Source organism: Castor canadensis, chromosome 10 (assembly GCF_047511655.1).
Source record: "Castor canadensis chromosome 10, mCasCan1.hap1v2, whole genome shotgun sequence".
Classification (NCBI taxonomy): domain Eukaryota; kingdom Metazoa; phylum Chordata; class Mammalia; order Rodentia; family Castoridae; genus Castor; species Castor canadensis.
In genome coordinates, this window is record NC_133395.1 from 59,307,945 (window position 1) to 59,335,376 (window position 27,432).

The window sequence follows — 27,432 nt, forward strand, 5'->3', positions numbered from 1 at the left end:
AATGAGACCTGTTGAAACCATTGCAAGGAAGGGAGGAGAGATAAAGGAGAGATGGAGGATGTGAATCTAAGATAAACTGCAAGCACTTTTGTAAATGTCACAATGTACCCCCAGTACAACTATAATATGCTAATAAATAAAAAAACCAGTATTGTCAAACGTAATACAGAAGTTAAATTACCAAGTCTAAAACTTGGATTCTTTGAGAAATCAAGTAAGGACAGTAATGAATTAGAACCCTAACATAAAATAAGAGCCCATGAGTTGATACATACACATGAATGGGAAGAGAAATGGGCAGGGAGAACTTTAAAGTAGCATTTTAATAAGTGTATAAAAATGACAGGATAAGAAAACTGCCACTTAGCAACCACCACAGCAATAACTGAAAGTTATAAGGCTAATTAATGGTAAGTTTTCTCTTGATGTTTATATGTCTTTCTTCCATCCTTTTACATTCACTTTTTTTGATTTATGTTTTAGATCAGTCTCTTAGAAGCAACATGTAGTTTTCGGCAGTTTAATAATCTTTGTCTTTAATTGGTATACTGAATCCATTTTCAGGTAATTTGTGAATAGGTTTGGTTTACACTTGTATTTTAAAGTTGTTTTACCTGTTCCACATTCCCTTTTATCTTCTGCTTGACTGAATTGTCATTTCACTATTCCCCTTTATTACTTGCTTTCAAATAAAATTCCAACTTCATAGATAACCTGTATGTATTCCTTTTTTTTTTTTTCTTTCACTTATTGGTGGTACTGGGGGATAAACTCAGGGCCAAACACTTGTTAGGGTAGTGCTCTACTACTGGAGCCACACATGCAGCCCTTAGTTATTTTTAGGACAGTTTTGTGCTATGCCCAGGACTGTTCTGACTGTGATCCTCCTAGTTCGTACTTCCCACATAGCTAGGATGACAGGCAGTGCACCACCACTCCCAACTACTGGTTAAAATGGGAGTCTCACCTGTGACACAGGTTACTCCAGAGGCACCTGCACACCCATGTTTATTGCGGCACTATTCACAATAGCCAAGTTATGGAAACAGCCAAGATGCCCCACCACTGACAAATGGATTAAGAAAATGTGGTATCTATACACAATGGAATTTTATGCAGCCATGAAGAATGAAATGTTATCATTCGCTGGTAAATGGATGGAATTGGAGAACATCATTCTGAGTGAGGTTAGCCTGGCCCAAAAGACCAAAAATCGTATGTTCTCCCTCATATGCGGACATTAGATCAAGGGCAAACACAACAATGGGATTGGACTTTGAGCACATGATAAAAGCGAGAGCACACAAGGGAGGGGTGAGGATAGGTAAGACACCTAAAAAATTAGCTAGCATTTGTTGCCCTTAACGCAGAGAAACTAAAGCTGATACCTTAAAAGCAACTGAGGCCAATAGGAAAAGGGGAACAGGTACTAGAGAAAAGGTTAGATCAAAAAGAATTAACCTAGAAGGTAACACCCACACACAGGAAATCAATGTGAGTCAATGCCCTGTATAGCTATCCTTATCTCAACCAGCAAAACCCCTTGTTCCTTCCTATTATTGCTTATAGTCTCTCTACAACAAAATTAGAAATAAGGGCAAAATAGTTTCTGCTGGGTATTGAGGGGGTAGGGGGGAGAGGGAGGGGGCGGAGTGGGTGGTAAGGGAGGGAGAAATGAACCAAGCCTTGTATGCACATATGAATAATAAAAGAAAAAGGAAAAAAAAATACACACATACACAAAAAAAAAGTAAAAAAAAATGGGAGTCTCACTAACTTTTTGCATGGGCTGGCCTTAAACCATGATCCACCTGATCTCCACCTCCCCAGGAGCTAGGATTGCAGGTGTGTACCACTGCACCTGGATTTACAGCTTACACATTCCAAACTTATTTGCACACCAGTCATTTTTGTCCTATCTCAATGCTACCTTATTTAGTCGTTAACATGTATTCTAAAAGGAAATGTTATATTGCTCCAACAAATAAAAAAATCAGTACAATTTGTTGTCGTAAGAAAGAAAACATTAAAAAGTTACAACAAAAAGAGTTCATCTTATGTGCTACTTTGAGAACTACTTGTACATTCCACAATGCTTGGCCAGGATTTAGACCTAGTCTGTCCCAAATAGTAGCCACAAGCCCCATAAAGTTAAAGATTCAGTTCCTGTCACACTAGCCACATTTCAAGTGTTAGTAACAGTCACATGAGGCTATCTGCTGTTGTACTGGGTAGGGAGCTTACAGAACATGTCCATCCTTGCAGGAAATTCTGTTCCAACAGTCTTGTCCTAGACCTTCTCTCTAACATTCAGTCCTGCAGTGTACCAAAGTGTTTTCCCATAGTTCAGGCCTTTGTGTATTTCAATACCTCTGCCTGAAATGCTCTTCCCTGAGCTTTGCCCTGCTAGTTGCATTTCATCTCATTCACAAAACCTTTGACAATCTAAACTAGCACCTTACTGCCAACCCCCACTCCATCACTTTCCATGTCAGCTCATTGTTTTTTCTTTTATTACAATATCACAATTTAAAATTATTTTATTTACATGTCTGTTGACTTTCCATCTTTGCTTAAGCTGTTCAAAATGACGAGGTCCACACAAATGCATACCAAAACATGACAGAAAATCTGAACTTGAAGAACTAGCTCAATACAGTTGGGAAATAATGTCTAGAGATTCACATACAAAGTTGTTTAATAAAAATATGTTTCACCTTTTTTTTTGGTGGCACTGGGGTTTGAACTCAGGGACCCATGCTTGCTAGGCAGGCACTCTTACTGCTTGAGCCACTCTGCCAATCCCTAAATAATTTTTCTTTCTTTTTTGGTGGGACTGGAGTTTGAACTCAGTGCTTTGTGCTTGCAAAGCAGGCACTCTACTGCTTGAGCCATACCTTCAGTCTATTTTATATGTTTCATTTTTTTTTAATTAAAAAAAATCAAGAGTATGTCACTCCATTCAAAATACTCAAATGGAAGACTAATAAAATTAATGAAGGAAGTTTATTTTTTAAAAAGGAATGATTATAAAATAAGGCAAGTTCCAAATTCAAATTTAAATACAATATTCTAAAAGCTAGTTATATAATTTTAGCAAGAAAAAAATCAGTAAAAAAGGTCACCCCCTGAAAGTAGGAGGGGTGCTCATACTTTTTCTTTAGTGTGAGAGGTATACACACACACATTTTTCTTCTTTGTGAGCTGAGGTTTAAACCCAGGCTCTGTACATGCTAGGCGAGAACTTCTCTGAGTGCCATCGCCAGCCCCACGCGCCTTTTTAAACAGCAAGCTGGAATCCAGTCGTGTGGTAGCTCCTCTAAGGTTTAAAAGCATCATTAACAACAGTTACTGCACACCTTAATCTTTACTCATCTGGATAGTAAGGACTGGAGTGGGGTATTTTGCTGATGCCACAAATGTTTAAGCTGATAAGTCACAAATCCTAATGTACTCATGGGGTAGGACGCGGAAGATGACCTACACTTACTGCTTAGAGAAAAGAGAAGTTACAAGTCAGATTTTTCAGCACATTAAGTTGCTACTTGGTATACTTACAAATTTCTGTGAAATAAACAAAGTTAACTATTGTCAGTTAGTAAAACACTCAACTAAATGGTGAAGAAAGCTGCCCAAAACAAAAACAGAAACAAAATCCAACAAATAATGGGAGCTGACACATGATCTAATTATGTGTCAATTCCCATTATTTTGGACTGCAGAAATAGTTCTGCCCCTTCTCTATTTAGACAACCTCCATTAGCGGCTTGAACCTAGTTGTGTAATAATGGCAAATGGACAAGATTATGACGCAGAAGACCTTAAAAGTGTACTAGGAAATAATTTATACACTGGAAGATGCTTTCAGGAATAATAGTTTGACTGACACTTTAATTATGGCCCAAGAATTTTTACGAAAAACCCAATAAAAACATTTGTTTTAGAAGAAATTTATATATGTTAGTAATACTGAAAATGGCTAAATTTTTAAAGAGACTTAACAGTATACTTAAATTGAGAATATGAACCTCTGAATACTTTGACCAAGTGAAAATGAACAGTTCTAATTTTTTTGCAAGATAAATTCAAAACTAAAAAGGCAGCAGATTGAACTAAATGGCAGAATTAACTATATAGCATATATAATGAATTTTGAAATATTTCCAGTTAGTGGATAAATGGGGAAATTATTATTTTTGTCATATTCCATTAACTCTGGGAACTAGAAATTCTAGGACTTTGTTTTAAACCAAATAAACTTTTTTAAGACTTCAAATCTTTACCTCTATTCTCTGGGAAGTGGTTCATTCTTTGAGGTCAAAGTTTTTTCTTTATTGAAAGCAGTTAGTAAAGAAAAAGGACAACAACAGGAAGTAATTACTCTTCCCCTCCTCCTGCCCCTGTTTGCCATTTTATTATACACTGCTTTCAGAGTCCTCCGCAAAATAGATCATTTCCTTTTCTGGATATCTTGTACACAGTTAGCTGCACAATAATTGTTTCTTGAACTGAACGGAAACTTTATACCAGGGTCACTATGTAACCTTTTGAGAAGAGGATACAAAACTAGAGACAGGAAACAGGCATACAGTTTTAACAAAAACCCCTGTGAGAGGCCATGACCAGATTAAAATTTTGATTGTTTTCCTTTATAATCATCATTATTGTCATTGTTGTCTGCCCACAAACTCTATAGCTTGCTTGTGGTCCATTTCAAACCCAAGAGTCTACTTCATGAGTCAAGCATGTACAGAGAAGAAAGACAGTGTACTATAACTTTAAAAAAGAAAATGTATCTTACAAATATGGGATGAAGGCAGTTTAAAGTAACTAAAGGCCACAGCACTGAGAAAACGTAATGTAGTATTTTAAATCTCAATTAATGGGTTTGTTAACTCTTGGTTTGCTTTAGGAACTACTAAGCCTAGCTGAAGTATTCTCAACTCATATCACACTATGTTCAACTGTTCAATAATAGGGATATGAACAGAAAAATATTTAAAGAATGAAAATGATAAATGTTTCAGGATATAAAGAAGATGATTAATGAACAGCAAAGTACATGTAGAACAAGAAAAGGGAAAGTAAATTTATTAAAAATAAAAATAGTACACAGCCTCTAATAACGAACAAAAAAACCAGAATCCAAAGATATTCAATATACACAGTAAGAATGTACACACATTAAAAAAAAAAATCAAAGACCAATGAAGCAACTTTTTTAGAACTTTCTAAAAGAAAAAAATATCTGGCTTCCACCTGCTGAAGATTTGCCTACAAATACACTGTTCTACACCAGCATTCCCTTTCAAATGTTCTGTACAATATGGTGTTGCACAATGGGTGCAATTACATTGATGAACACCCTGTTTTTGAATAATCAGTTTCTGTATAGATGATCCAGAATATAAATCAGTGATTCCATTGTATATAAAATATTCACAGGATGGAAAAGCAGTGACGACCATTTTCCAGAATTTTCTCTTTTCACAAACAGTATGGACTAAACTACTAAATTTAGATGCTTTCACATTATTTTTGTATGAGATAAAGAACTGTATAAAAATTAATATAAAATCTTCATTTTAGAAGATCAGCCAAAACTAGTGTCTCCAAAGACCAATGTTCTTCTTTACTCTTAACATGGCTGATGAATTTTTTCTGCCTTTGTCACGAATATTGTTTGTCAAATCAAAGAACTTTGAAAAATAATGAACTGCTGAAGGAATATAGTACCAAAAATGTCATAGTGAACTTCCAGTCTTAGGACACACACAGTTCCCGTTGGATACTGGGCTGTGGTAGTTTATTATCCTCAGTCTTTTCATGTCCAGGAACATGACAAGTAGTCTTTCGCTTAAATAATCGGAGACTCAATCGGAGTAGCTCATTGTCTACCAGTGGAGCGTTTGTGTAAGCTTGTTTTACAGTACCCTGTTTGGAGAAAGCAGAAACAAGTAAGAAAAGATGTGCATTACTAGTTGGTAGAAGGAAATACAGGCAGGTTAACGGCTACCAAAGTATCAGAGTTATAAGAGTATTTAATTTTGAATGGACACTGACATTTTATTAAGCTTTGCTAATTTAAAAGCAAATTTAGGAAATATGTCCAGACTCAATGAAACTTTTTCTTGTTTACAGAACTGACTTGGACCTCCACTATGATGTTTAATAGGGACAATGAATATCCTTGCCTTGCTCCTGATTTCAGAGAGAAGTCAATTTTACTTTTACCATTAATTATAGGGTTTTTTTTTTTCTCCAAGATGCTCTTTATAAAGTAACCCCGCCTTCTAATTGCAACCTGATGAGAATTTTTTTATAATGTCAAATTTTGTTGAATTTTTTTTATAACTATTGATATGATGATGTATTTTTCTTCTTAGTCTGTTAGTATAATGATTACCTTGAATACTTCTAGTATATTGAAGTAATCTTTCATTCCCAGGACAAACCACATTTGGTTATGGTATAGTATTTTATGTATTGCTGGATTTTTCTAATATTTTTGAGGATTATAATGTGATTTTCATGAGTGATAATGATCTATAGTTTTCTTGTGATATGTGTGCAATGCTGAACTCATGTGGAAAAGTGTTCCTGCCTCTTCAACATTTTGGAAGCAATTGTGTAGAACCAGTGCCATTTCTTCTTTCAATATTTGATATTTTTTTTGCCAGTGATACCATTCTAAGACTGAAGGTTTCTTTTTCACAAGGTTTTCAACTAAAAATTCAATAAAAAAAAATAGATATAGGAACTTTTCAGGTTATTGCTACTTTTTAAGTTTTGATAGTTTGTAGCTTTAGAGTACTCAATACATTCTTTATTGTCAAATTTAGGTGTATAAGTTTATTCCTATCCATAGTATCCCTTTATTATCCTTTTTAACTACCCCCTACCCCCAGTGCTGGCGATTGAACTGAGGGCCTCATGCATGCTAGGCAAGCAATGTAACATTGATTCATGTACCTCCTCCTCCTTATTAGCCTTTTAGTATCTGTAGAGCCTATAGTGGTACCCCTACTTTCATTCCTTATAATGATCATTTGTACTTTCTTTGTCAGTCTGGCTAGGGGATTACCAATTTTATTCATGTTCTCAAAGAACCAGCTTTTGGTTTCACTTTTCTCTGATGTTTTTCTATTTTTAATTTCCTCAATTTCTGTTATTGTTTCCTTCCTTCTATTTGCTACAGGTTCTATACACTATTTTAATATTACAAGATTAAAATAAGACTTACAGCTTATAACAGCTAAGTATTCACTTGCATCCTTTGTCTATTTTTTTCTGAAATACACTACTTAAAATCATTCTCCTAAATATAAATAATGCCAATATGTAGTGTCAATGGTGTTCTACTTTTTGCCACCCAATAAAAGTCTACTTCTTACCCCAGTAAATGGTCCTATTCTGTTCTTTTCTTTTATAATTATATACAAGTTAAAGGCTTTTTGTTTTAGCATTTTTTTCATGAGGTTGTCTAACATCTGAAGTTATTTTTGCTTGGTTGTGTATCTTTCTTTTAGCTTTTGTGGAAGGAAAGGAGGGAGGAAGGAAGGGAGTTTGCTTATCTAAATAAGCTTTTCACAAATGCAAAACATTTCACAGAATATTTAAAATTTTTTTCATGAAATTTTGAATAATTATCACTGAACTAATCATTAACTGATACTATTGAAAAAATAAGTATAACACATTTTAATAGAATCCTCCCTTTACATGTATTAAAAACCGAGGAAATCAAACTTAAAATAGGTAAGATTATAATCTCACTTTTAAGGCAATCAAATGAAAAATATGCATTTCATTCTATTCACTTTGCATTTTTCTTCCAAGGAAATAGCAGTACCTTTTCATTTTTAACAAGCTGCTTTCGGATTGCAGAATCCCGTCTGAAACACAGTGCTTTACAACATGGTCCAAGATTACTAAGAAGACTTGCTCTTTCTTCTCTTCGTAGTAATGCAGCCATGTTGAGAGCTCCCAATTCATGTTCAAAAACACTGTCTGCATCTTTCAATGAAAACAAGCACACATTAAATTTGCCTAAAATGGAAAGTGTTACGAATGATTTAACTGAATACTTGGTGAATTTATGATTTATCAAAGTTAGTAACATTTTTGAAAATTATTCGATATTAAAGGTAATATATTCTCTGCAAAGGACCTTCAACATGTACTTATGTTGCTAACTTTAAGTAAAAATAAATATTCTGATGGCCAATTTAGATGAGATTGGGCACATTCAGGGTGGTATGTGATTACTGAGAAGAAAAGTTCAAGAATTACTGAAATCAAATTTAGTATGTTGCTTACCATCAGCTACAAGTTAAAGTTCTAGATTTCAGGACTTTTTTATAGGAAGATTTGAAGTAACAATATTCAAGACTGTGCTTCTTAAAAAATCAGTTATGCTAGGAAAGTGGCAGGTGTTAATCAACTTGTTAGTCACTATATTAAAATCATTTAGTTTTAATTTACAATAATGCAAGGGAGAGTGAAAACACTTAAAACTTAACAAAAATAGAAGTGAAAAAAGATTTAATTAATACAAGTAGGAAGGGTAAAAATGGACAAAGACAAAGTCTAAAACAGGACTAGTCAGCAATTCAAATAAATGGCTAAGAGTCAGCCAAGAGCACTAATGGGACCAGACATTGCCTCTCTCTATTCATTCCATGAGGGCAGAGATAGCTGTCAGAACCCAAAAAGGAAAGCAGTAACTGGCACTGAGGTAAAAACAGAACAGACACATTTGACTGAGGGAATGAAGGTACATTGTACAGTTCATCTGAATTTTGTGAACTACACAACATATGTAACGAGATTAATTAACAAGAAACTAGTTTAATGCAATATACCTCATCAACAGGTTCTAAATCTAGTGTAAGTAAATAAAAATAATAACTCAAAACTAGTTCCTAAGCTCTGAAGTCTTTAAGAATCATCTTAGGAAATTTTAAAAATACATCAGACCTACAGAATGAGAAGCTGGACTGAAATACCTCTCAAAAAGCAGTTTCTCAGATGATTTACTAATGTTTGAACATTAGTAAACATTGATAGTCATATAAATATATACATACACCTGCTATAGACAAAAACAGAAGAATTTTTGTATTGAACTTATGCCCTTTCTTGAAAATTGCTGTCAGGACAAATTTTTTATTGGCATCTTTTCTTTCTACTTTTGTAAAATCAGAATACAAAACACTTTATTTACATTTGTAGAAACCCAGGATACCTGTAAACTTCTTTAGAGCATAATACGGCTAAACTTTCAGTCTATGGTTTTGAACTAACTGGCACCAAATTCTCAAAAGACAGATTAGTCACATATTCAAGATTAAGTAAAACAAAGGACACAAAATAATTGGAGAGGTTTAAAAGAATTTAACCATATTGCAATTAATAAATCCTAGTCGAAGGCAATTTCAGTTTCAGTGTACATGTGCTTTTATTTAAAGTCTAGGTTTGTTTCTGTGTTTGTGGTTTTTGTTTTAAAATTATATATGGCATGGAGAGATACTGTCTTCAGTGTTGGGGCACCAGAGAAGATGGAATGGAATTAAACATCTGTATCAATTACTTCATTTACTGAGTATCTACTGTGTGTCAGGCACTGATGCAGGCAATGGAACAATTAGACACTGGACATGGTAACACACAGAAGTCAGCACCATTCTGGATGAAACACAAATTAAGCAACATTTATTCATTCTTTAGTACAACTACCACAACAGCCAAAAACAGGAAAGGTCTGATTGTTAAGCAGTCAGACCCTTCTTTTACATAGTTCATTGTCTCATGCCTTAAAACTTAAGTCATCATTAAGTAAGGGTCAAATTTTATTTCATAGTTAATAAAATCAAACTAGATTTCAACTTGAAATGTCATTAGCAAAAGTCACAGAAGAAAATAGCTTTAGAATGGTAACATCCTAGGGGTTTTAATACCTTGATGTATAAATGAAATTGAGGCCCACAGGAGCTACTTTCTTAAGGTCACAGATCCAATCAAAGTGGAAAGAACAGGGCAAGAACCTAAATCTTTGGTCACTTTTCAGGTTACTAAATGTTCACAATTATAATTTATTTATATATTTCATACATATACATTCTATTGGACACATTGAAATCAAGAATTTTATTGCTTATGCTAATAAGTGAAAGGAAGGATATGGATTTACAAAACTAAAAAATTTTTTTTTCAATTTTACATTAGTAAAAATCTTAATTTCTTCCCTTCCCTCTCTCCTTTCTTTTTCTTTTTTTTATAGGGTTTTACATAGACCAGAGACTGGCCTCATACTTGCTCTGTAGCACAGAATGAACTTGAGCTCATGGTCCTTCCATCTTAACCTCCTTAGTGCTGGGATTACAGTATGTGCCACCATGTCTGCCGAAACCTAATTTTTTAAACTAAATTTTCTTACTTTCAGGACATGACACAGAACTGTTAACTAATGATGTTTTTGCCTTTTATCTCCTTTTCTTTGTTTTTGCCATCTAGTTGGTCTCTCCTCATTAGTAAAAGTATTAATAAGCTACAAAACAAATAAAGGCAGACATCACCAAAGAGAAATAGTAAGAACCAAAAAAAAAAAAAAAACCCAAATCAAATCAAACCAAGACAACAACAAAAAACCCAGAATGTAAAAATTAAATAAAGGGCTTTAGAATAATTAAAAGTAGTTATGATAAGGTGAAAGATGAGTATGACAAAATGTTTTCTGACTAATAGCAGCAGTAAGTAGTTAGTATTATTACACCCTAGCACTGTTCTTAGTTTTGCTTATAACAACTCATTTGCTCTTCCTCCTAACAGCCTTAGGCAGTTGGTAGTACAATTGTTCCCAACTACAGATGATGGCACGAGCACACACAGATTAGATAACTAGTAAGCGGTATGCCTACTGCAGTCTATACCATCTGGCCCTACAGACCGAGCTATACCACTTTGTTGAGCGCTCAACTTAAGAGATCTGCCCTTGGGAAGAATTTTCCACTTCTACATGAAAGGGTTGCCAAGATACCTAATTTGCTTATTATATCTATTTTTTCAGGTTCTGCTTTATTTAGCTGTGGGCAAACCATTGTGCAGTTTTGGCATGTGAACTCTTTTTTTCTTCTTTTGGTTCTAGGATAGAATTCACAGCTTTGTGTACATGAAGCACACATTCTATCACTTGAAAGCTATACCCTTAGTACCCCAAAGTAATTTTGATACAGAAAGTTCATTTTAGTAATTTTGTAGTTTTTCTCTGGGATTTAATCTTCTCCAAATAAAATTTAAGGGAGGAATTCGGGTATTTAGGATTTAATAATAAATAAATGATTCCTCAAAAAAGCAGTTCTTAAAATGTAAAGTACTACATGAAAACCAAACAGAATCCTTTTTAAGAGCATCTTAATAGTTATAACAGGCATTACATAGTTAAAGTAAAATGGGATTACCTTTAGGTTTTTCTAAAAGTCTCTGACATGTTTCTTTGACTTTAGTAAAGAGCTCTGAACCTGCCAACTTTTTAGAAATCCCAACTCTCAGCATAACAGCTCCAGGTGTAAATTTTAAGAGTGCAGCCCCAGGCTCTCGTGGTTCTTTTGGGTGCTTTGGCATAAGACCAGACCAATCCACATCTATCACATCTAATGGATCTGTAAAAAAGGTAAAGAATAGGATTTTATTTTATATCAAGAGATAGCAGTTGGCTCTACATAAAAATGCAGTAGGTCCTCCATATCTGTGGATTTCATATCCATAGATTTGATTGAAAATATATGGGAAAAGAAGCCTGTACTAAAACATGTATAGACTTTTTTTCCTGTCATTATTCCTTAAACAATACAATCTAACAACTATTTACACAGCATTAGGAATATGCAATCTAGAGATGATTTAAAGTATGCTATAGTATGTGCATGTTATATTCAAACACCAAGCCATTTTATATAAGGGACGTGAGCATTTACAGATTTTGGTATCTGCAGGTGTCCTGGAACCAATCCCCAATGATTACCCGGGCATAACCAGAAATTAAGTAAACAGTAAGTACTTTAAACCAAAAATGTCATGTTCTTAAAATGAAAGCTTCCCATAAAAATTAATGTTTAGAATTTAAGGACTCTAACAACAACAAAAACCAAAAAAGCCTTCCTACAAAGAATACAAGCAAGCTAACCCACTCTTTCAAAGTAGCTCATTTAAATTACAAGGGAGAGCCCCAACAACAAAAATCTCCATTATGTCACTAGATTATTTAAAAGATTAAATCTCATGTTTTGAAACTTGGTATTAGGATCCTAGCAAGCGTTAAATCTAAGAGCATGTTTACTTTGCATATAAGTGAACACACATATTTTAATTTTTTAAAACAAACAATTATGAAATTCCTTTAAGAATCAGACAATGACTACTATTAATACTAATAACAGTTAAAGAAATAAAATGATGTTCCACTCAGCAATACCTAATACCAGAAAATCACAAAGATAACAATGATACATACCTTTTACATTAGTACAAAAAAACTATGAAATATAAGAGCAAACTAAATAAAAATGAAAATATAGTATTTTATATAGCCAGACCAAGCAAAGACTCTCATTATGATAAAAAAAAATTGTTAGGAACAATTAGACTCAACTTGAGATGATTTAATGATAATGAAAACTGAAAGAAATTTCAATTATTATATGTGTTTTGAACATTTTTTTTAAAAGTTAACTTGTGGTACTCACAGTTGTAAAGCAATGTACCACATACTTGTCATGTCGAATACTGTAAGCAATCAGTATCTGGTTAGATTGTAGATCACTTAACAGATATCTTAAACTCTGGCAAGGAATTTCAGGATTTTGCTATTTCAAATAAGGTTCTTTCAAGGTAATGTCTACTTAAAAATTAACAGACATAGAAAGTCTAATTTTTTTTTTAAACTGGCCTTTCAACCTTAAGTAAGTTATAAAGGAGAAAATTCTAAGTGCCTTATATCAATTTTTTTTAACATGAAAGGGAACAAAGAATACAGATACTTTTTATGTTCAACCACCTCTGCAAATGATTACCTGGCATCTTCTCCTCATCCTGCTGTTCTTCTCTTTTTTCTGCATCACCTGCTAGAATTTCATCTAGTTCATCATCACTAATTGGCTCATACCCTTCTCCCGCACCAGAACCTAATGAATGTGCGTCATCTAGCTTGGATTCATCATCTCCTGCTAAACAGATAAATTAATTTCATGTCAAAGAAGGTATTATAAGGACTATTTATTTAAGTTAGACCAAAAGACTGTGCATACTAGAATACTGTGAAAGTATTATTTCCATCAGAAAACTATACTTCCTAACTAGTCAAACATGGTAATGTTAAAATAAAACTGAAAGACAAAAGTCAATTAAATTCATTTTTAGTGATACAAATACAATATTATACAATATGAACAGCAATATCAAAATAGGCTGGAAGGTTACAATTAAAATATCAGAAATAAAAGCCACCACTAATATATTAATGTTGATTATAGTGTTAATTTTTAATATTCACAAAAATTTACAACTTCAAAAGACTACAATAATTTCTATTTAAACACACTCATTAACAAAACTTGCAAACTCATTTAACAAATCTATTTTAAACTGAATCTTAGTTCATAATATTTAACTCATTATATGAAGAGCTTTCTAGCAGTGAGGTAAAAATGTAAGAGTGCCATTAATTCTTCTCCTACCCCCAATTCCTCTTCCCAGTCTCAAAGTTTTCTATTAATGAACGCAATTTTTAGAAGACTGTTATAATATACTTTTAAAATATTTTTGTTGGTACCAGTAGTGTATGTTTTACTTTTTTTTTAATCAACTTTTCTCAATGACCTAGACTAAACTTTGTTTCCTGCTGAGTTGCTGTAAATGTAATCCCAAAACTACAGGGTACGTTTAATATTTCTAATCATTAGCTATCCATATATTTTATGGAATCTACAAACCTTATTTTTAAGCTGTAACAGTATATGAATTCACAATAAATAAAACATAAGGCTATGGGATGTTTTTAATCATTCTATTAATTTTCTATTCTTTTAAATTCTATAATAACCCCCCCTCAATATGCACACCAGTTCACTTCTAAGGCAATCTATTTTTAATAACGTTGTGTATAAATATATTTCACTTGAGCCACTCCGCCAGCTCCATATAAATATATTTCTAAACATGAATGCAGATTATCTAACTCATTTTCCTGTATTTACATGGTATAGCAGGTGATTTGCCTCAAATTTCTATACCATATTATATGTAGTCACAACTCATAAATGGTAATTTTAGAAATGAGTAACACTGACCCCAATCACAAGAGAGCCATTACAATGATTAGTTCAGTTATATTCAATTCTATACCAAGGTCGTACTTCCATTATAAGCATGGCTTGGATTTGATGCTATCTGCACTCAAAATTGAGATGAAAATGTAATGTGAAGAAATCTGAGTTAGAAATCTTTGTCAAGTCAAATGGGAAAAAATTTATATAATACATGGTATACTGGGCTGTGTAATAAGATAATCAAGAGATGTAAGGATCCTCTTTTAAAAGTGGTGGATTTAAGCCGGACACCAGTGGCTTACATCTATATTCCTAGCTACTTGGGAGGTAGAGATCAGGAGGATCATGGTTTGAATTTGGTCCTGGCAGGGAGTTTGCAAGACCCCATCTCAACCAATAGCTGGGTACAATGGCATGTGCCTGTCATCTCAATGACAGGGGAACCTTGAAATAGGAGGATCATGGTTAAGGCCCACCTGGCAAAATGTGCAACCTTATCTCCAAAATAACCACAGCAAAAAGGACTGGAGGCATGGCTCAAAGCTGTAGGGCACCTGCCCTGAGTTCAAACCCCAGTACTGCTAGGGGAAAAAAAAAAGCCGTGGATTTGACTGTAAGCCAAATGCTATCATATGGCAAAATAAAAAGTATCTTGATAGCTTGTGGAGATTATATCAAAACAATATTAACTGCTGATAGCAGGACTTCAGAGTCCCAGGGAGGCAGAATTTCCAAAATTCTCAGGGGAGCCATTCTTCCTCTCAATGTAGGCTGTAATTCATGAAGGAGTAAGGTATAGAAAATGTATACACATGCAGAACACATTTTCATTCATCGACCATTTACTGTGTTCTTACTTAAGGATAAAGGATAAAAAGCTACAGTCCCTTAAAAGGAGTACAGTATAATGGGGAGAAAATCATGGAAAAATAATTGTAATACACCATGGGGATGCTATAAAAGATATACAAACAAGGTGCTATGGGAATTTGAAAGAGTAAGTCCCTTCAGCACAGATGGCTTCCCAAAGAAAGTAAGTCATACACTGAGTCTTGCAATTTTAAATAAGAAAAGAGACGATGAAAAGGAAAAGGAAGAATGGGCATGAAGAAAAGCAAGAGAATGGAAAGGCCTGAGTTGATCTGTCTAATGGACGGGGGAGTGAATCTTCTGGGAAGCTTAGTGCATAGCAGTACTATTTTTATTTGCCATATGACAGTATTTGGCCTAATCTTCTGCTTTTAAAAGTGGATCCTTGTATCTCTTATTTATCTAATTAGATATCCCAATATGCCATCTCATATATATCTTTCCAGTTGACAAAAATCTTTCTACCTCGGCTTCCTTCACATTACATTTTCACTTGAATTTTGAGTATAAATAACTCATGAGCCACAGTTCTAAACGAGGTACAACCTTGGGGTATAACGGAGTATAATCAAACTATTCATCCTAATAATTCTGTTATGAGTAGAGTCAGTGTCCATCATCCCTATAATGAGTCTGCTTATCTGGCAGAGTGGGAATGAAGGGTGGAGAGTAGAGTCAGTGGGGAGTGAGGCATAGAGCCACGACTGAATCTGACTGGGCCCAGGGGACTTCTCTGCGTTCTTTTAAGACTGGGGACTGCGGTTCTACAGTCAATCTGCCATTAAATAATTTCAGGGAGCAGAACTATTTTCATGTATTTGTTCTCAACTGCCTTAGAAAACAGTGACTACTAATAGTTATCCCTCTCTGAATTGAGAAGTCACTTCAGTTATTTGTGATTTTAATTTTGAGACAGGGCCTCAATATGTAGCTCAGGCTGGTCTTGAACTCAAGCTCCCCAGTGCAATCATGCCCAGTGATTTAAAAAAAAAAGAAGAAGATGTGATGGTTATTCTCTAACATCTATACACATTGCACTTAAACAATCTTTCATTTCAAAGGTTAGGCATTAGTAGAAGTGATTACTTTATTCTTTGATTTCTCTCTACTTCCCTAATATTTATTTCCATCATTATTGCTTTTACTTCATTAGGCTTACTTGAATCTAATTTGCATTGATAGTACTACTGAGGGGAATACATTTTTTAATGTCACAGGTCTTTTTCTTATGGATCTATTTTCCCTATAAAAAAAGAGGAGTCAATTTGTCTATTAGTGAATGATCTTTGAAAAGAAAATGTTTGTTCCTCATAAAATCGGGCAAGGAATAGAGCAGTATAACAAAGTATGGCACTCACCTTCCACACTCTCTGTTCTCTCAACTTTACTCATATCTTCAAATCCCTGCACAGACCCCACATCTTTATCCATTCTTTCTTTATCCAAAGCTACAGAGTCTCGGGAACTACCATCTAGGTCTCTTTCATGTTCACTCTCCAGTTTTACTTCATTGCGTTTCACAGACTCTATTTGAGAACTCTCAAAAGTTCTGTCTCTGTCTCTCTCCCTTTCCACAGAGTCAGGAATTAGTCTCTCTCTTTCCCTGTCCAAGTCTCTTCTTTTGTCTCGTTCTCTCTCTCGTTCCCGTACTCTATCTCGATCTCTGTTCCGCGGCCAATCTTTATCAGCTTCTCGGTCCCATTCTCTCTGTCTTGTATCTCTCCTCTCTCTCTCCCGTTCTCTATCATGCTCATATCGATCTCGTTCTTGAAGCCTATCTCTGCTATCAAATGACCCAGATCTTGAATGGACTTGCCGATCTGACTCAGGAGAACTTCTTCTTGAGCTATGACTTCTAGAATCCTGGCGATCTAAAATAAATATACCATATACAAAGTTAACACATATAAAATAGAAACTTCATTTTAGGGCTCTTTAAAATTTGTAACTTATTTTCTATATTCTATATATCTTTTCAATAGTCTCTTTATATACTCTGCATATTTCTACTACATATATCTTTCTCTCTGTTCATTCAAGAACTCATTTTAAGGAAAAATTTTTAATAGAACTAATGGCTTCATTCTTTGATCCATTCCCAATCTTATTTTCTGTGGTCAAAAAAGGTAGCGCTGGCTGCAGGAAGAAAAGCAGGAAAGTCAAAATAGCTGGCATAGATATGGGACTTGAATTCACAAGCCCTTCCAGTAACACATGCCACTAAAATCCTGATATTAAATTAACATTATGGAGTGTACTTCTATTACAAAGGTGGAATTAAAGTGATGACAGGTGAGATTTTAATGGAATGGCTCAGCTTTTAGAGTTGCATAAAATTAAAGGCAGTATATAAAGTAACCAATTTGATATTACTTTAGAATTATACTTTGGGTAAAATATACAACATAGGAAACACTAGCTCGATCATAATTCAACTTTATTACCTGATGAAGTACTTCGACTAGGTTCTCCACGCTTTAACTGATCAATCCTAGATTTTCTCTCTCCTGTTACTTCCAGGCTTTTTGTTTTTTCTCTATCTCTTGAACCACTATGCAGCACTCTCTTTCGACCACCTTGGTCATCCCCACTTCGATGAGCAGAATCATTGGATGGGGAGCGCAGGCGACCAGAGGTGTGGCTACGATTACTCCGATTGCTCCCAAGGCTGCTGCTCCTCTTCTGGTCCACTGGCTTGCGATGTGATATATCCTCTACAGTCACATGAGGTGCTGCCTCTACTTTTTCTACTCGTGTCCTGTGACATTTTCTATGTGAATCTTCACCAGCAAAAGCAGCAGTGGCACTGGAGGAGGTAGAAGAGGTGGAGATGGGGGCAGTAGAAGTGGTAGTTGCACTAATAGCAGTGCAGGTGAGAGCAGCACTTGCAGCATTGGCAGTGGCCACAGGAGGCGGAGGAGGGAGAAGAGAAGACAGAGGGGAAGAGGTGCTACCAGCAGTGGCAGAAGTGACAGCATGTTCTGCTTCCGTCACCTCTGTACGGTCAGGCACGTCCTCATCAGACCAGTCACTGAAGGCTGTATCCTCCTTCTTCAGAGGATCCTCCAGTATGCCATCCTTATCACTGGAAATTTCAACCAATTCCTCTTTAGCTGTCATAGGCGGAGTCCGTGGGCCTCTTTTCTTCTTACTTTGCTGGATTGCTTCTTCATCAGAAATATCAGAATCACCTTTGGATCTTTTACGTTTCTTTTCAACATTTTTCTTCTTCTGTCCTTTTTTAGGTGAGAATACTTGACCATCTTCAGATATTGTCTCAATGTTACACCTCTCTATTCCAACATCATCCTCTTTCTTTTTCTTAATAGGTTTCTTTTGAAGTTTTGCCTTTTTCTTACTTTCATCATGGGCACGATCAGATGCCTCGCGATCTTCAGACTGGTGGTGGCTTAGCAGGTCTTGTGCACGTGCTCTTGAGCTTTCCATGATGTCTAGCTGTTCTCTCTGTCTCTCTACAGAAGAAACTTTCTCTTTGAGTTCTTGCTCTTCATAGCGCCTTGAACTCTCTTTTCTTTCTGGTTTACGGTCCTCCTCTTTCCATCTACCCTGTCGATCTTCTGTGAGGTGTGATGGGCTGAGAGAACGAGATTCTTGAGGTCGTACAACCTGGCTCAAGATTCTGTGTTTTTCATCTATACCAAAAGATAAAAAGTAACCATATCTTCACCATGTTAAAAAAACAGTATATTACATTTAAATAATAATCGGACAATTTCTCACTTTTCATTTTACAACTTGTTAAATGGCAATAATTTCAGTAAAAATAAAATACGGCTTCAACTACAATACATTAGTTAGGAAAGGATAGTACAACTATGATTTTTAGCACAAACTTTAGTCACATAGGAAATACTTAGTGACAGCAAGAGCAAGAAAAAATTTTAGAGTCTTAAATTATCAGTTGCAATCAATGTCAAAGAATGGTTTTAAGGTTACAAATGAGTATGAATACAAAGAGAAAACAGACTGTACTTACTTTTATCATCTCCACTGTTGTAGGTGTCACTATCAGGAGAATGTTCACGTCGGCGCTTTGGTGACTGCCTAGGGCTGGGACTGCCTTCATTTCTATAGCGCTTCCTAAATTGGGCAAGTAAATATAATTTATGAAATGCCAGAGGATGAAAAAGATTTCTCTACTATGTTTCTTTTTTGCAGTACTGGGGTTTGAACTCAGGGCCTATACCTTGAGCCACTCCAGCAGCCCTTCTTTGTGATGGGTTTTTTCCAAGACAGGATGTTGCAAACTATTTGCCCAGGTTGGCTTTGAACCATCATCCTCCTGAGCCACTGGCACCTGGCCTTTACTAGTATTTCTTTACTATAACTAGAAATTATAATTGCAGGAAAACAAAACCGTCAGAGCTGTAGCATACAAAGGACATGTACTACCTTTAATAAAAATTCTTTATCTGCTCTATGTCTACACATGTATGTAAATGCAAAAATGATATCTGTTGAAACTGTTCCACGAAAGACAGCAGCGGTCAGGTTGAACTCAAGTATGATATATTTGATACACCGTAAGAATCTTTGTAAATACTCCAATGTACCCCCATCCAGCACAATAAAAAAGATCTTAGGAATATCATTTGTTATCTCATACGTACAATTAAAAGATCTTGTCAGTCAAACCTGTCAATCGTGCTAGTCCCTGCTGCAAAGACTGCTCAGACTTTTTCTGTTTGCCCTTAAAATTTATAAATTGCCCTTTGAACAAAGATTGACACTTCTGTCCCACCTGACCAGAGCCTGGTGCTTTTTCTTTGTAGTGCCTATTCTTTGTTCTTCTTTCAATAAAGCTTTGCAAAAAAAAAAAAAAAAAAAAATCCTTATTTGCTAAAACTTACAGTTGTGGATTTAAAACATATGGCAACATTTCTTTCATAGTTACAATCACTCAAGTGTGCTAGATTTAAATACTGCATAGTGGTAACATACAGCAGAAAAATCAAAGTATCAATGTGCTCACTAGTATAAACATCCATCAACTTTACATTCTTATGATAGACAAATGCCTTATGCTGGGAAGATGGATGAGAAAATCTAGTATTATTTTTGGAGTTCAAAATATGTGAGTTCAACTTATAGCCACATTACTTATGATGCAACCTTAAGTAAGTTCCTTGAAGTCACTGAACCTTGGCTTTCTCATCTGAAACTGAGGGAAAAGATGAAAGTCCTTTCATAAAACTGCAGTAAGGAATAAATTAGTTATCTTAAGCCCAATGCCAGGCATGTTGTGGGTACACTGTAAAAATTAGTTTGTTTCCCTTTCTTATAACTAAATCACTTGTTTAGTGACAAGTTAATAAAATACTTTATATGTTCACTATATTTCTTGTTCCTTAATTGAAATTTAAATGAGGAGTGATTTATGGCTTGTCCTACAAAGGTTATGTGCTAGAGGTTTGCTCCTCAATGTGATAGTGCTGTGGTGGAACCTCCTAAGAGGTGGGGCCAACTACAAGGTAATTAGATCACTGGAGGCACTGCCCTCAGAAAGGATTAATGCTGGTCTCACAGACTGAGTTAGTTGAGAGTGGGTAGTTTACAAAGCCAAGATGTCATAATGTCTGGCCCTTTCTGCACAGGTCCAGTTGCTGCTCTGCTTCTTAACCATGTTGTAACACAACCAAGGGACCCCTAATCAGGGGCTGAACAGATGGGGCTACCTGATCTTGCACTTTCAGCCTCCAAAACCATGAGTTACATAAAACTTTTTTTGCTTATGTTACCCAGAATTGGGTATTTTTATTATAGCAAAAGAAAATGGACTAACGGATTAATTACAGCCCCTGGATTCAGAATTCAAAAAATTATTTTTTTAGACAATCAGAACCACTTAAAAACTGCACACACACACACACTCTCTCTCTCTCATCAATTCTTGCTGAAATGTAACTTTTAAAAACAAATTTATAATTGTTCTTACTTTGATTTTCTCTCATCATGTCCATCTCTGGGATTCCTATCTTCTCGGATATCCTCTCGCTTTTCTCTGCGGTCATCTCGTCCCTTGTCTTTGTCTTCCCACTCCCTTTGACGTTCTCGTTCTTTATCCCTTTCTCGAGCTCTTTCTCGTTCCCGTTCTCGTTCTCTCTCTCTCTCCCGTTCTCGCTCTCTTTCCCTCTCCCTTTCTTCTCTCTCTCGCTCCCTCTCTTTTTCCCTGTCTCGCTCCCTTTCTCTTTCCCTCTCTCGATCATGGTCACGATCTCTCTCTCTTTCACGATCTCTTTCTTTTTCTCTTTCTCTCTCCCGTTCTCTAGCTCGCTCTCTTTCTAGCTCTCTTTCTTTTTCTCTTTCTCGATCCCGTTCACGTTCCCTCTCTCTCTCCCGCTCTCTGTCTCGTTCTCGTTCTCTATCTCTGTCTCTAGCCCTTTCATCTCTTCTCTCATCCACTCTGTCTACTCTTCGTTCCTCTCTTCTTTCATCACGCTCAAGCTCGTCATTCCTTCCCTGATGTCGAATTGGTGAGCTTGGTCTTTGATCTACAATGAAAATCAAGTTTTGTCAGTGATTAATCTGGCAGATAACCTACAGGTAAAATAGATAGCAAATTTTAAATTTTATCTGAGTACAGGGTCACACTGGCAATAAATTACAAATCAGATGCCATATTTACTTTTATTTCAATCATCCAAAAAATAATCACCACTAGACCTTTAAAAATGTTTTCTTAAAGATAATTTTTCATTTGCCCTCTAACTACCATGTCTCTGCTCCCCGTCAGCCCCCTGCCCACCTCCCACTGATCCACCTTTGCTCTTTCACTGCATGCTCCCTACCCTACCTCCAGCCCACTGTTCCAACCCCACTTTCTGCCATCTCTACCCTTCACCTCTGATCTTCTCTGTCCCCCCAGCAGGACCTGAGAACACTGGTGGCAAAGGATAGGGGCAGCAGGAGGTGTAGAACATAGGAGCTGAAGGAAAAAAAAAATTTCCCTCGTAAGTCACACCTCTAATTTCAGGCCAAAATATATACACATCAAAGTGCAGCTATTATGTGAAAAAAATATAGTAGAACAAAATGTATATCAAAATTTGTGGCTGCAATATCAATCTCTTACCATAAGCTAGAACTAAGGGTAATAATGTCTAACAATATTGGAACATCAAATGTAAAAAGTGTCTCATATTAGTGATGTATTTATAATTAATAACTACGGATGATGCTAACTTATAATCTCATCAATTATAAATTTTTTTCTAGCCCGCACATGAATTTTACAACTACAGAGAAATAAATACATGCTGCCAAATGCCAGGATGAGGAGGAAATTAGTCTGGGATCAAAAAATGTATGAAGATGGCAAGTTTTTCCAAAGAGATAGTCATTTTGAAAAGCAATTACTATGGTATGACCCCAGCTATTTATATACTATATAATATTTATTGGTTAATAAATCATACTACAATATGTCCAATAGGTTAGTAAGTGCAACATTAACTTGTTAAGCAGAATAATTTTAGAACAATCCCAGGAAAGTACTCAATGTGGTTGGATTTCCCTTCCTCATAACTGATGAGAAAGAAATGTCCATATTTACTACTGGGAGGTTGTAGATCCAGACAAAAAAAGTTAATAGAATTTTAAAGCTAAAAAATCTTTTCTCCCTCTTCTTTCATAAAAACATGGAAATTATGGGCTGGAAGTGATTCTGTAACTTGCAAATGTAATGTGCCATATACACATTAGGACATCAGGACTAGAAGTCAGTTTTTCTTAAACCTTTTTACTTTTGCTGAACCGACTTAACTTTAAAATGGTTCTACTATATCACAATATGGATTCCCAGATATTATATACTCATGTTTTAGGTTGTCTGAATTGAAACAAATTCAATACTGCAACTTGCAGAAATTTATACTTAAATTTCTGAGCATAGCAATATCAGGAGCTATACTGAGCCACAAGTCTTGGCAGATAAAACCTTTATTTTCCCAGCCAGAATAACAATGCCTCTTATTTTCAAGGAAAATGGAAAGAACGTAAGATGCCACAATAACATGTGTAAAGTGCCTTCCCTATTACCCCCCCAAGATGTGCTTCTTTTCGTATTGTTCCTTGTCTTACTGAATGACATACCCATTCACAAAAGCTGGCAATCTCTTAATTATCCAAATCCCATTATCCAACTACCATCGATTTTACTTCCTGTCTATTTACTTCTTTTCCTGTCCCCATCTCTACATTAATATGTTAACTCAGACCTTGATCAGCTCTTCTCAGATGATTATGTCATTAATACTCTAACTGATTAGACACTTAATAAATTTCTGATAAAGACTATTTCTTCCATCTGCTTAAAAGCAGTTATCTTGTAGGCAATGAAAACAAATTAAAAAATTTTACCTTGGCTTATCAGGTCATTTGAAGCCTGTGCTATAGTCTTTCATCAGTCCCATTTCCCAGTTTCCTTTCTTCCCCAACAAATGTAGCCAACCTGTATTCCAATCTCATAACATAATTCTTACTACTCCAAAGCCCATGTATGGTTCTTTCAATCCTATGTGTCTGCTTATGCCACACCTTTTCCCTGCAAATTCTTCCCTTCTAGCAAACTTGTGTTATTCAAGCCTTATTCTGATGTTACCTCTTTAGTTAAAGCAGCTTTCTTGGAAATTCCCAGAATTATGTTTGCTCCTTTGTCTTCTCACAGAACTTTATATAGACATGATCACATTTTCATTGTCTATCTATGATTAGACTGTGAAGGTCAGATTTAAATCTCTGAGCACAGAACAAGGTGCCTGGGCATAAATCTCTACACTCAACCTCTTATCAGTCTTTTATCATAACCTACCATACCCTACACACATTAATTTTCTTTCATATTTTAGGATGTATAAGGCTATTTCTCAGCTAGAGAATCTGCATCTATTCTTTCTTCTTCATGGAATGCTTTCACCCTAATCTCTGAAACCTTGCTGCTTCTCTCACATTTGCATCTCTGGATAACTATTTCCTCAAGATTTTAATGAACACTCTAGTGTAGGTCTTTCTCTTCTTTTTTCTTAAATTTGGGTTCCTGTTTATTTCTTTCGATAGTCTTAATAATCATTTCTTCTTAGGGTGAGAAGAGGAATTCCCCCTTACCCAATAAGTTCTACAAGGACAAGTAAGTATTACACTCTAAGTACCTGCCAATGAGCCTGACATGGATAGTCAATACACATTTGCAGAACAGAATCACTAGAACTTCAAAAAGTATATTTCTCTTTCAACCATTTGAGTGACATTTATTAAGGCAAATATAGTAATATAAAATAGATAACTGGACTTGTAGTCAAAAGACCTAAATTTGAATCCAACTTTGGAACTTCTCTATTAACAGTGAAAACTTCTCTTAGGTCTAATCTCCTAAATTGTGAAACACGGATTATGTAACTTTAGGGATACAGTAAAGATTAAGTAAAACAATCTATGTAAAGTGACTATCAAAGTTCTTGGGATGTAGTAGAAGCTTAATATTTGTGGTTAAACTAAATAGAAGACTGAAACCAAATGTTACTACTGAATTCAGACATGAGCGAGAGTATGAAAATAGAAAAAAAAGTACCAGGACACAGTATTAAAGAGAGATTGTCAAAATGCTAAGTACATGTAAACCTTAATTTCAGAAGCACAAAATGTAAAAATTTCAGCCTTATCTGTAACTAAGAAAATACTATACATCTTGCAATCCAAATGCATTAGGCTCACCTTTAACAAATTCAACCCAACCAAATCTCCTACCTCTGGTCTCATCTATGCTCTCAAAAGTAGATTGTGTCTCAGGGACTTTGCTCCCCTCCCATTACTACCCATACCAATATACAATATTACCTCTTTGATTCAGTAGCAATGTTCAATTTCGGGGCCATTAAACTTCATTCTCTATTAAACTCAGCATTATAGTGAAACCTTACTATTTAATCAGCCAGTGTCAGTGAAACCTTCTTAATATTTTAAATGCTTAAAGGCTCTAATAAGCACAGACAATAAAATCTTCCAAATAAATACATATAACCGGTAAGTGCATCTTCATACTCTTACTTCAAAATTGATTTTAGAGGTCATCTAACAGATTAACAGAAAACTTTTAGCTTAAGATATACAAGAATATATAATTAGCTAAAGCAAATACTATGCATTCTCTGAACAAAATGTTCCTCTCCTGAGTACCATCACCTTTTTTTTTCCCCTTGATCTTCCCTAGGAGTCCTTACAAACCTATTGATTATAGCTAATTAGTGAATAGCTAGGATCATCAGTTGAGAAGATTTAGGTATTTCCTGAATCAACACTGCCTGGGATGGCACTCAATCGTTTACATTCTTTAAAGAGCAAGATATAAACTACTAGGTTAAGATGAGAGACAAATGAGAAGACACCTTGGTTCTTGAGCTCCACTACCCTATGTAATAGTACCTAACTATTCACGTAATCACTTCTACACCATAGGAACAAAGATTATAGGAATAGTTTCAAACATGTCATCAAGCATAGATCTTAAATGATATTTTTATATTAAAAGTTAATGATGCCAATTTAAAAAACAATTCCCCCAATTAAAGTTGGTTGCTATGTAATTGTTTGACGAACCTCTTTCTCTGTTGTCACGCCGGTCTCTCTCTCCATGTCTTCTCTCAAAGGAAGAATCCCTTGCTTGATCTCTGTTGTCTCTTTCAGGATATCTGTCTCTTTCAGGATAGCTACTTCGAGTTTCCCAGCTGTCATGATAGTTGCTACTACTACTGTGACTATCAATCTGAGAACCTCTTGTGCCTCGACTTCCTAAACAAAATATAGTCACACAAATATTTAATACAAATACTTTATTCAACGAGTTTCATCACTCACAATCTTCCCTCCTGAGACACTATTAATTCTTTTTGTATTCCAAAATGTGATAATCACTGTTGATAAGAATATTAAGCACACTAGATCAGAACACTGATGTCTCATGATTGACTAGAGTAAGCCAAGTCCCAGTTTTTCCTATCTATAAGAAAGTCATATAATGGGAACATAAAGAAAGATTTAAATTAACTTTAAAAACAACAAAACAAAAATAAAACCTTTTTCTTCATATCTAATTCATAGAAATATCATGAAAAAAATTAAAAATATGGATATATGCTGTGTATCCATAATTATAGTTTATAATGAAAAATTCCAATACAGAACCAAGATAATTTGGCAATGAGAAGTGGTATCTGAAATTTTTCAATACAAGATGTGGAAAAAGAATGCTTATAGTAACTTTATCCCTACCAGTCCCAAATTCAAAGTACTCAAATGTCATCCAGTGGTGAATGCTTAAACAAATCACGGTAAATCTATACTACCTAAATAGTATTTAGCAGTAACAAGGAACAAACATCTGAGAGTCATGTAATAACTTGGATAAACCCCAGGAAGATTATTCTGAGTGAAAAAGCCAAGGTTTAATAGCATACATACAGCATGATTTCATTTATGAAACATACATGAAATAACAAGATGCAGGGCATGTTAGAGGTTACTAGGGGTCAGGGAGAAGAGATGGGTATAGCTATAAAGTAGTAACAAGGAATTTTATGATGTTACAGTTGAGTCTTGATTATGAAGGTAATACTAGGCTATACCTGTGATAAAGATACATAGAGCTATGCACAGACACACACACACAAGTGCATACATAACTAGTGCAATCTGAATAGGCTCTATAGATTGTATCAATGATAATTTCTTGGTTTTGTTACTGTACCAGAGTTGTGTAAGATGTTAATATCAGGGAAGCCAGAGTATAGAACTTCCCTGTATATTGCTTTGCAATCTTCTGTGAATCCCTGATTCAAAACAAATCTTAAAAGAATTTACATTTTAGTGAGGAGAACAGAGGAAGTAGCACTGAGGCTGTGATAATCAATGAAGATCTGGCAAAAACAAAGCCAAAAACTCTGGAAGGTTCTGCCTTCGACCTCACAGAATTTACCATGGAGCAACCCTGATGAAAATGAGTTTACTCCAAATCTAAAAGAACTCATGAAAAACCACCTCATCCAAAGCAACAATCAGGTGGCACTTCTCCAATATTAAAACACACCACCACATAGAATTTACTTAAAACAGGTTTTCAGCTCTAAAATAATTAGATGACAATTCTAAATAATTTAACAGGGTATTTTAATATCTAAATATCTATCTGCAAAGAATGTTTTAAAGATCAGGAAGAAAAATTTAAGAC

General features: G+C 35.2%; 1 protein-coding gene across 8 annotated transcripts in view; it reads right to left on the bottom strand.

The window, feature by feature from the left end:
- Positions 1-5,074: 5,074 nt before the first annotated feature.
- Positions 5,075-27,432, bottom strand: part of Zc3h13 (zinc finger CCCH-type containing 13) — a 72,613-nt gene continuing 50,255 nt past the window's right edge. For 5 of the 8 annotated variants that reach the window (XM_074043364.1, XM_074043365.1, XM_074043363.1 and 2 more), the window contains 10 exons: positions 25,806-25,997; positions 22,057-22,140; positions 21,151-21,706; positions 19,192-19,295; positions 17,639-18,847; positions 16,553-17,065; positions 13,071-13,223; positions 11,460-11,660; positions 7,853-8,016; positions 5,075-5,934 (listed from right to left, as the gene is read on the bottom strand). In XM_074043364.1, coding sequence (XP_073899465.1) covers positions 5,764-5,934; positions 7,853-8,016; positions 11,460-11,660; positions 13,071-13,223; positions 16,553-17,065; positions 17,639-18,847; positions 19,192-19,295; positions 21,151-21,706; positions 22,057-22,140; positions 25,806-25,997 — 3,347 coding nt within the window. In that variant the 3' untranslated portion in view covers positions 5,075-5,763. The remainder of the gene's footprint in view (positions 5,935-7,852; positions 8,017-11,459; positions 11,661-13,070; positions 13,224-16,552; positions 17,066-17,638; positions 18,848-19,191; positions 19,296-21,150; positions 21,707-22,056; positions 22,141-25,805; positions 25,998-27,432) is intronic. The other 3 variants (XM_074043366.1, XM_020182852.2, XM_020182849.2) reach the window with 3 other exon arrangements.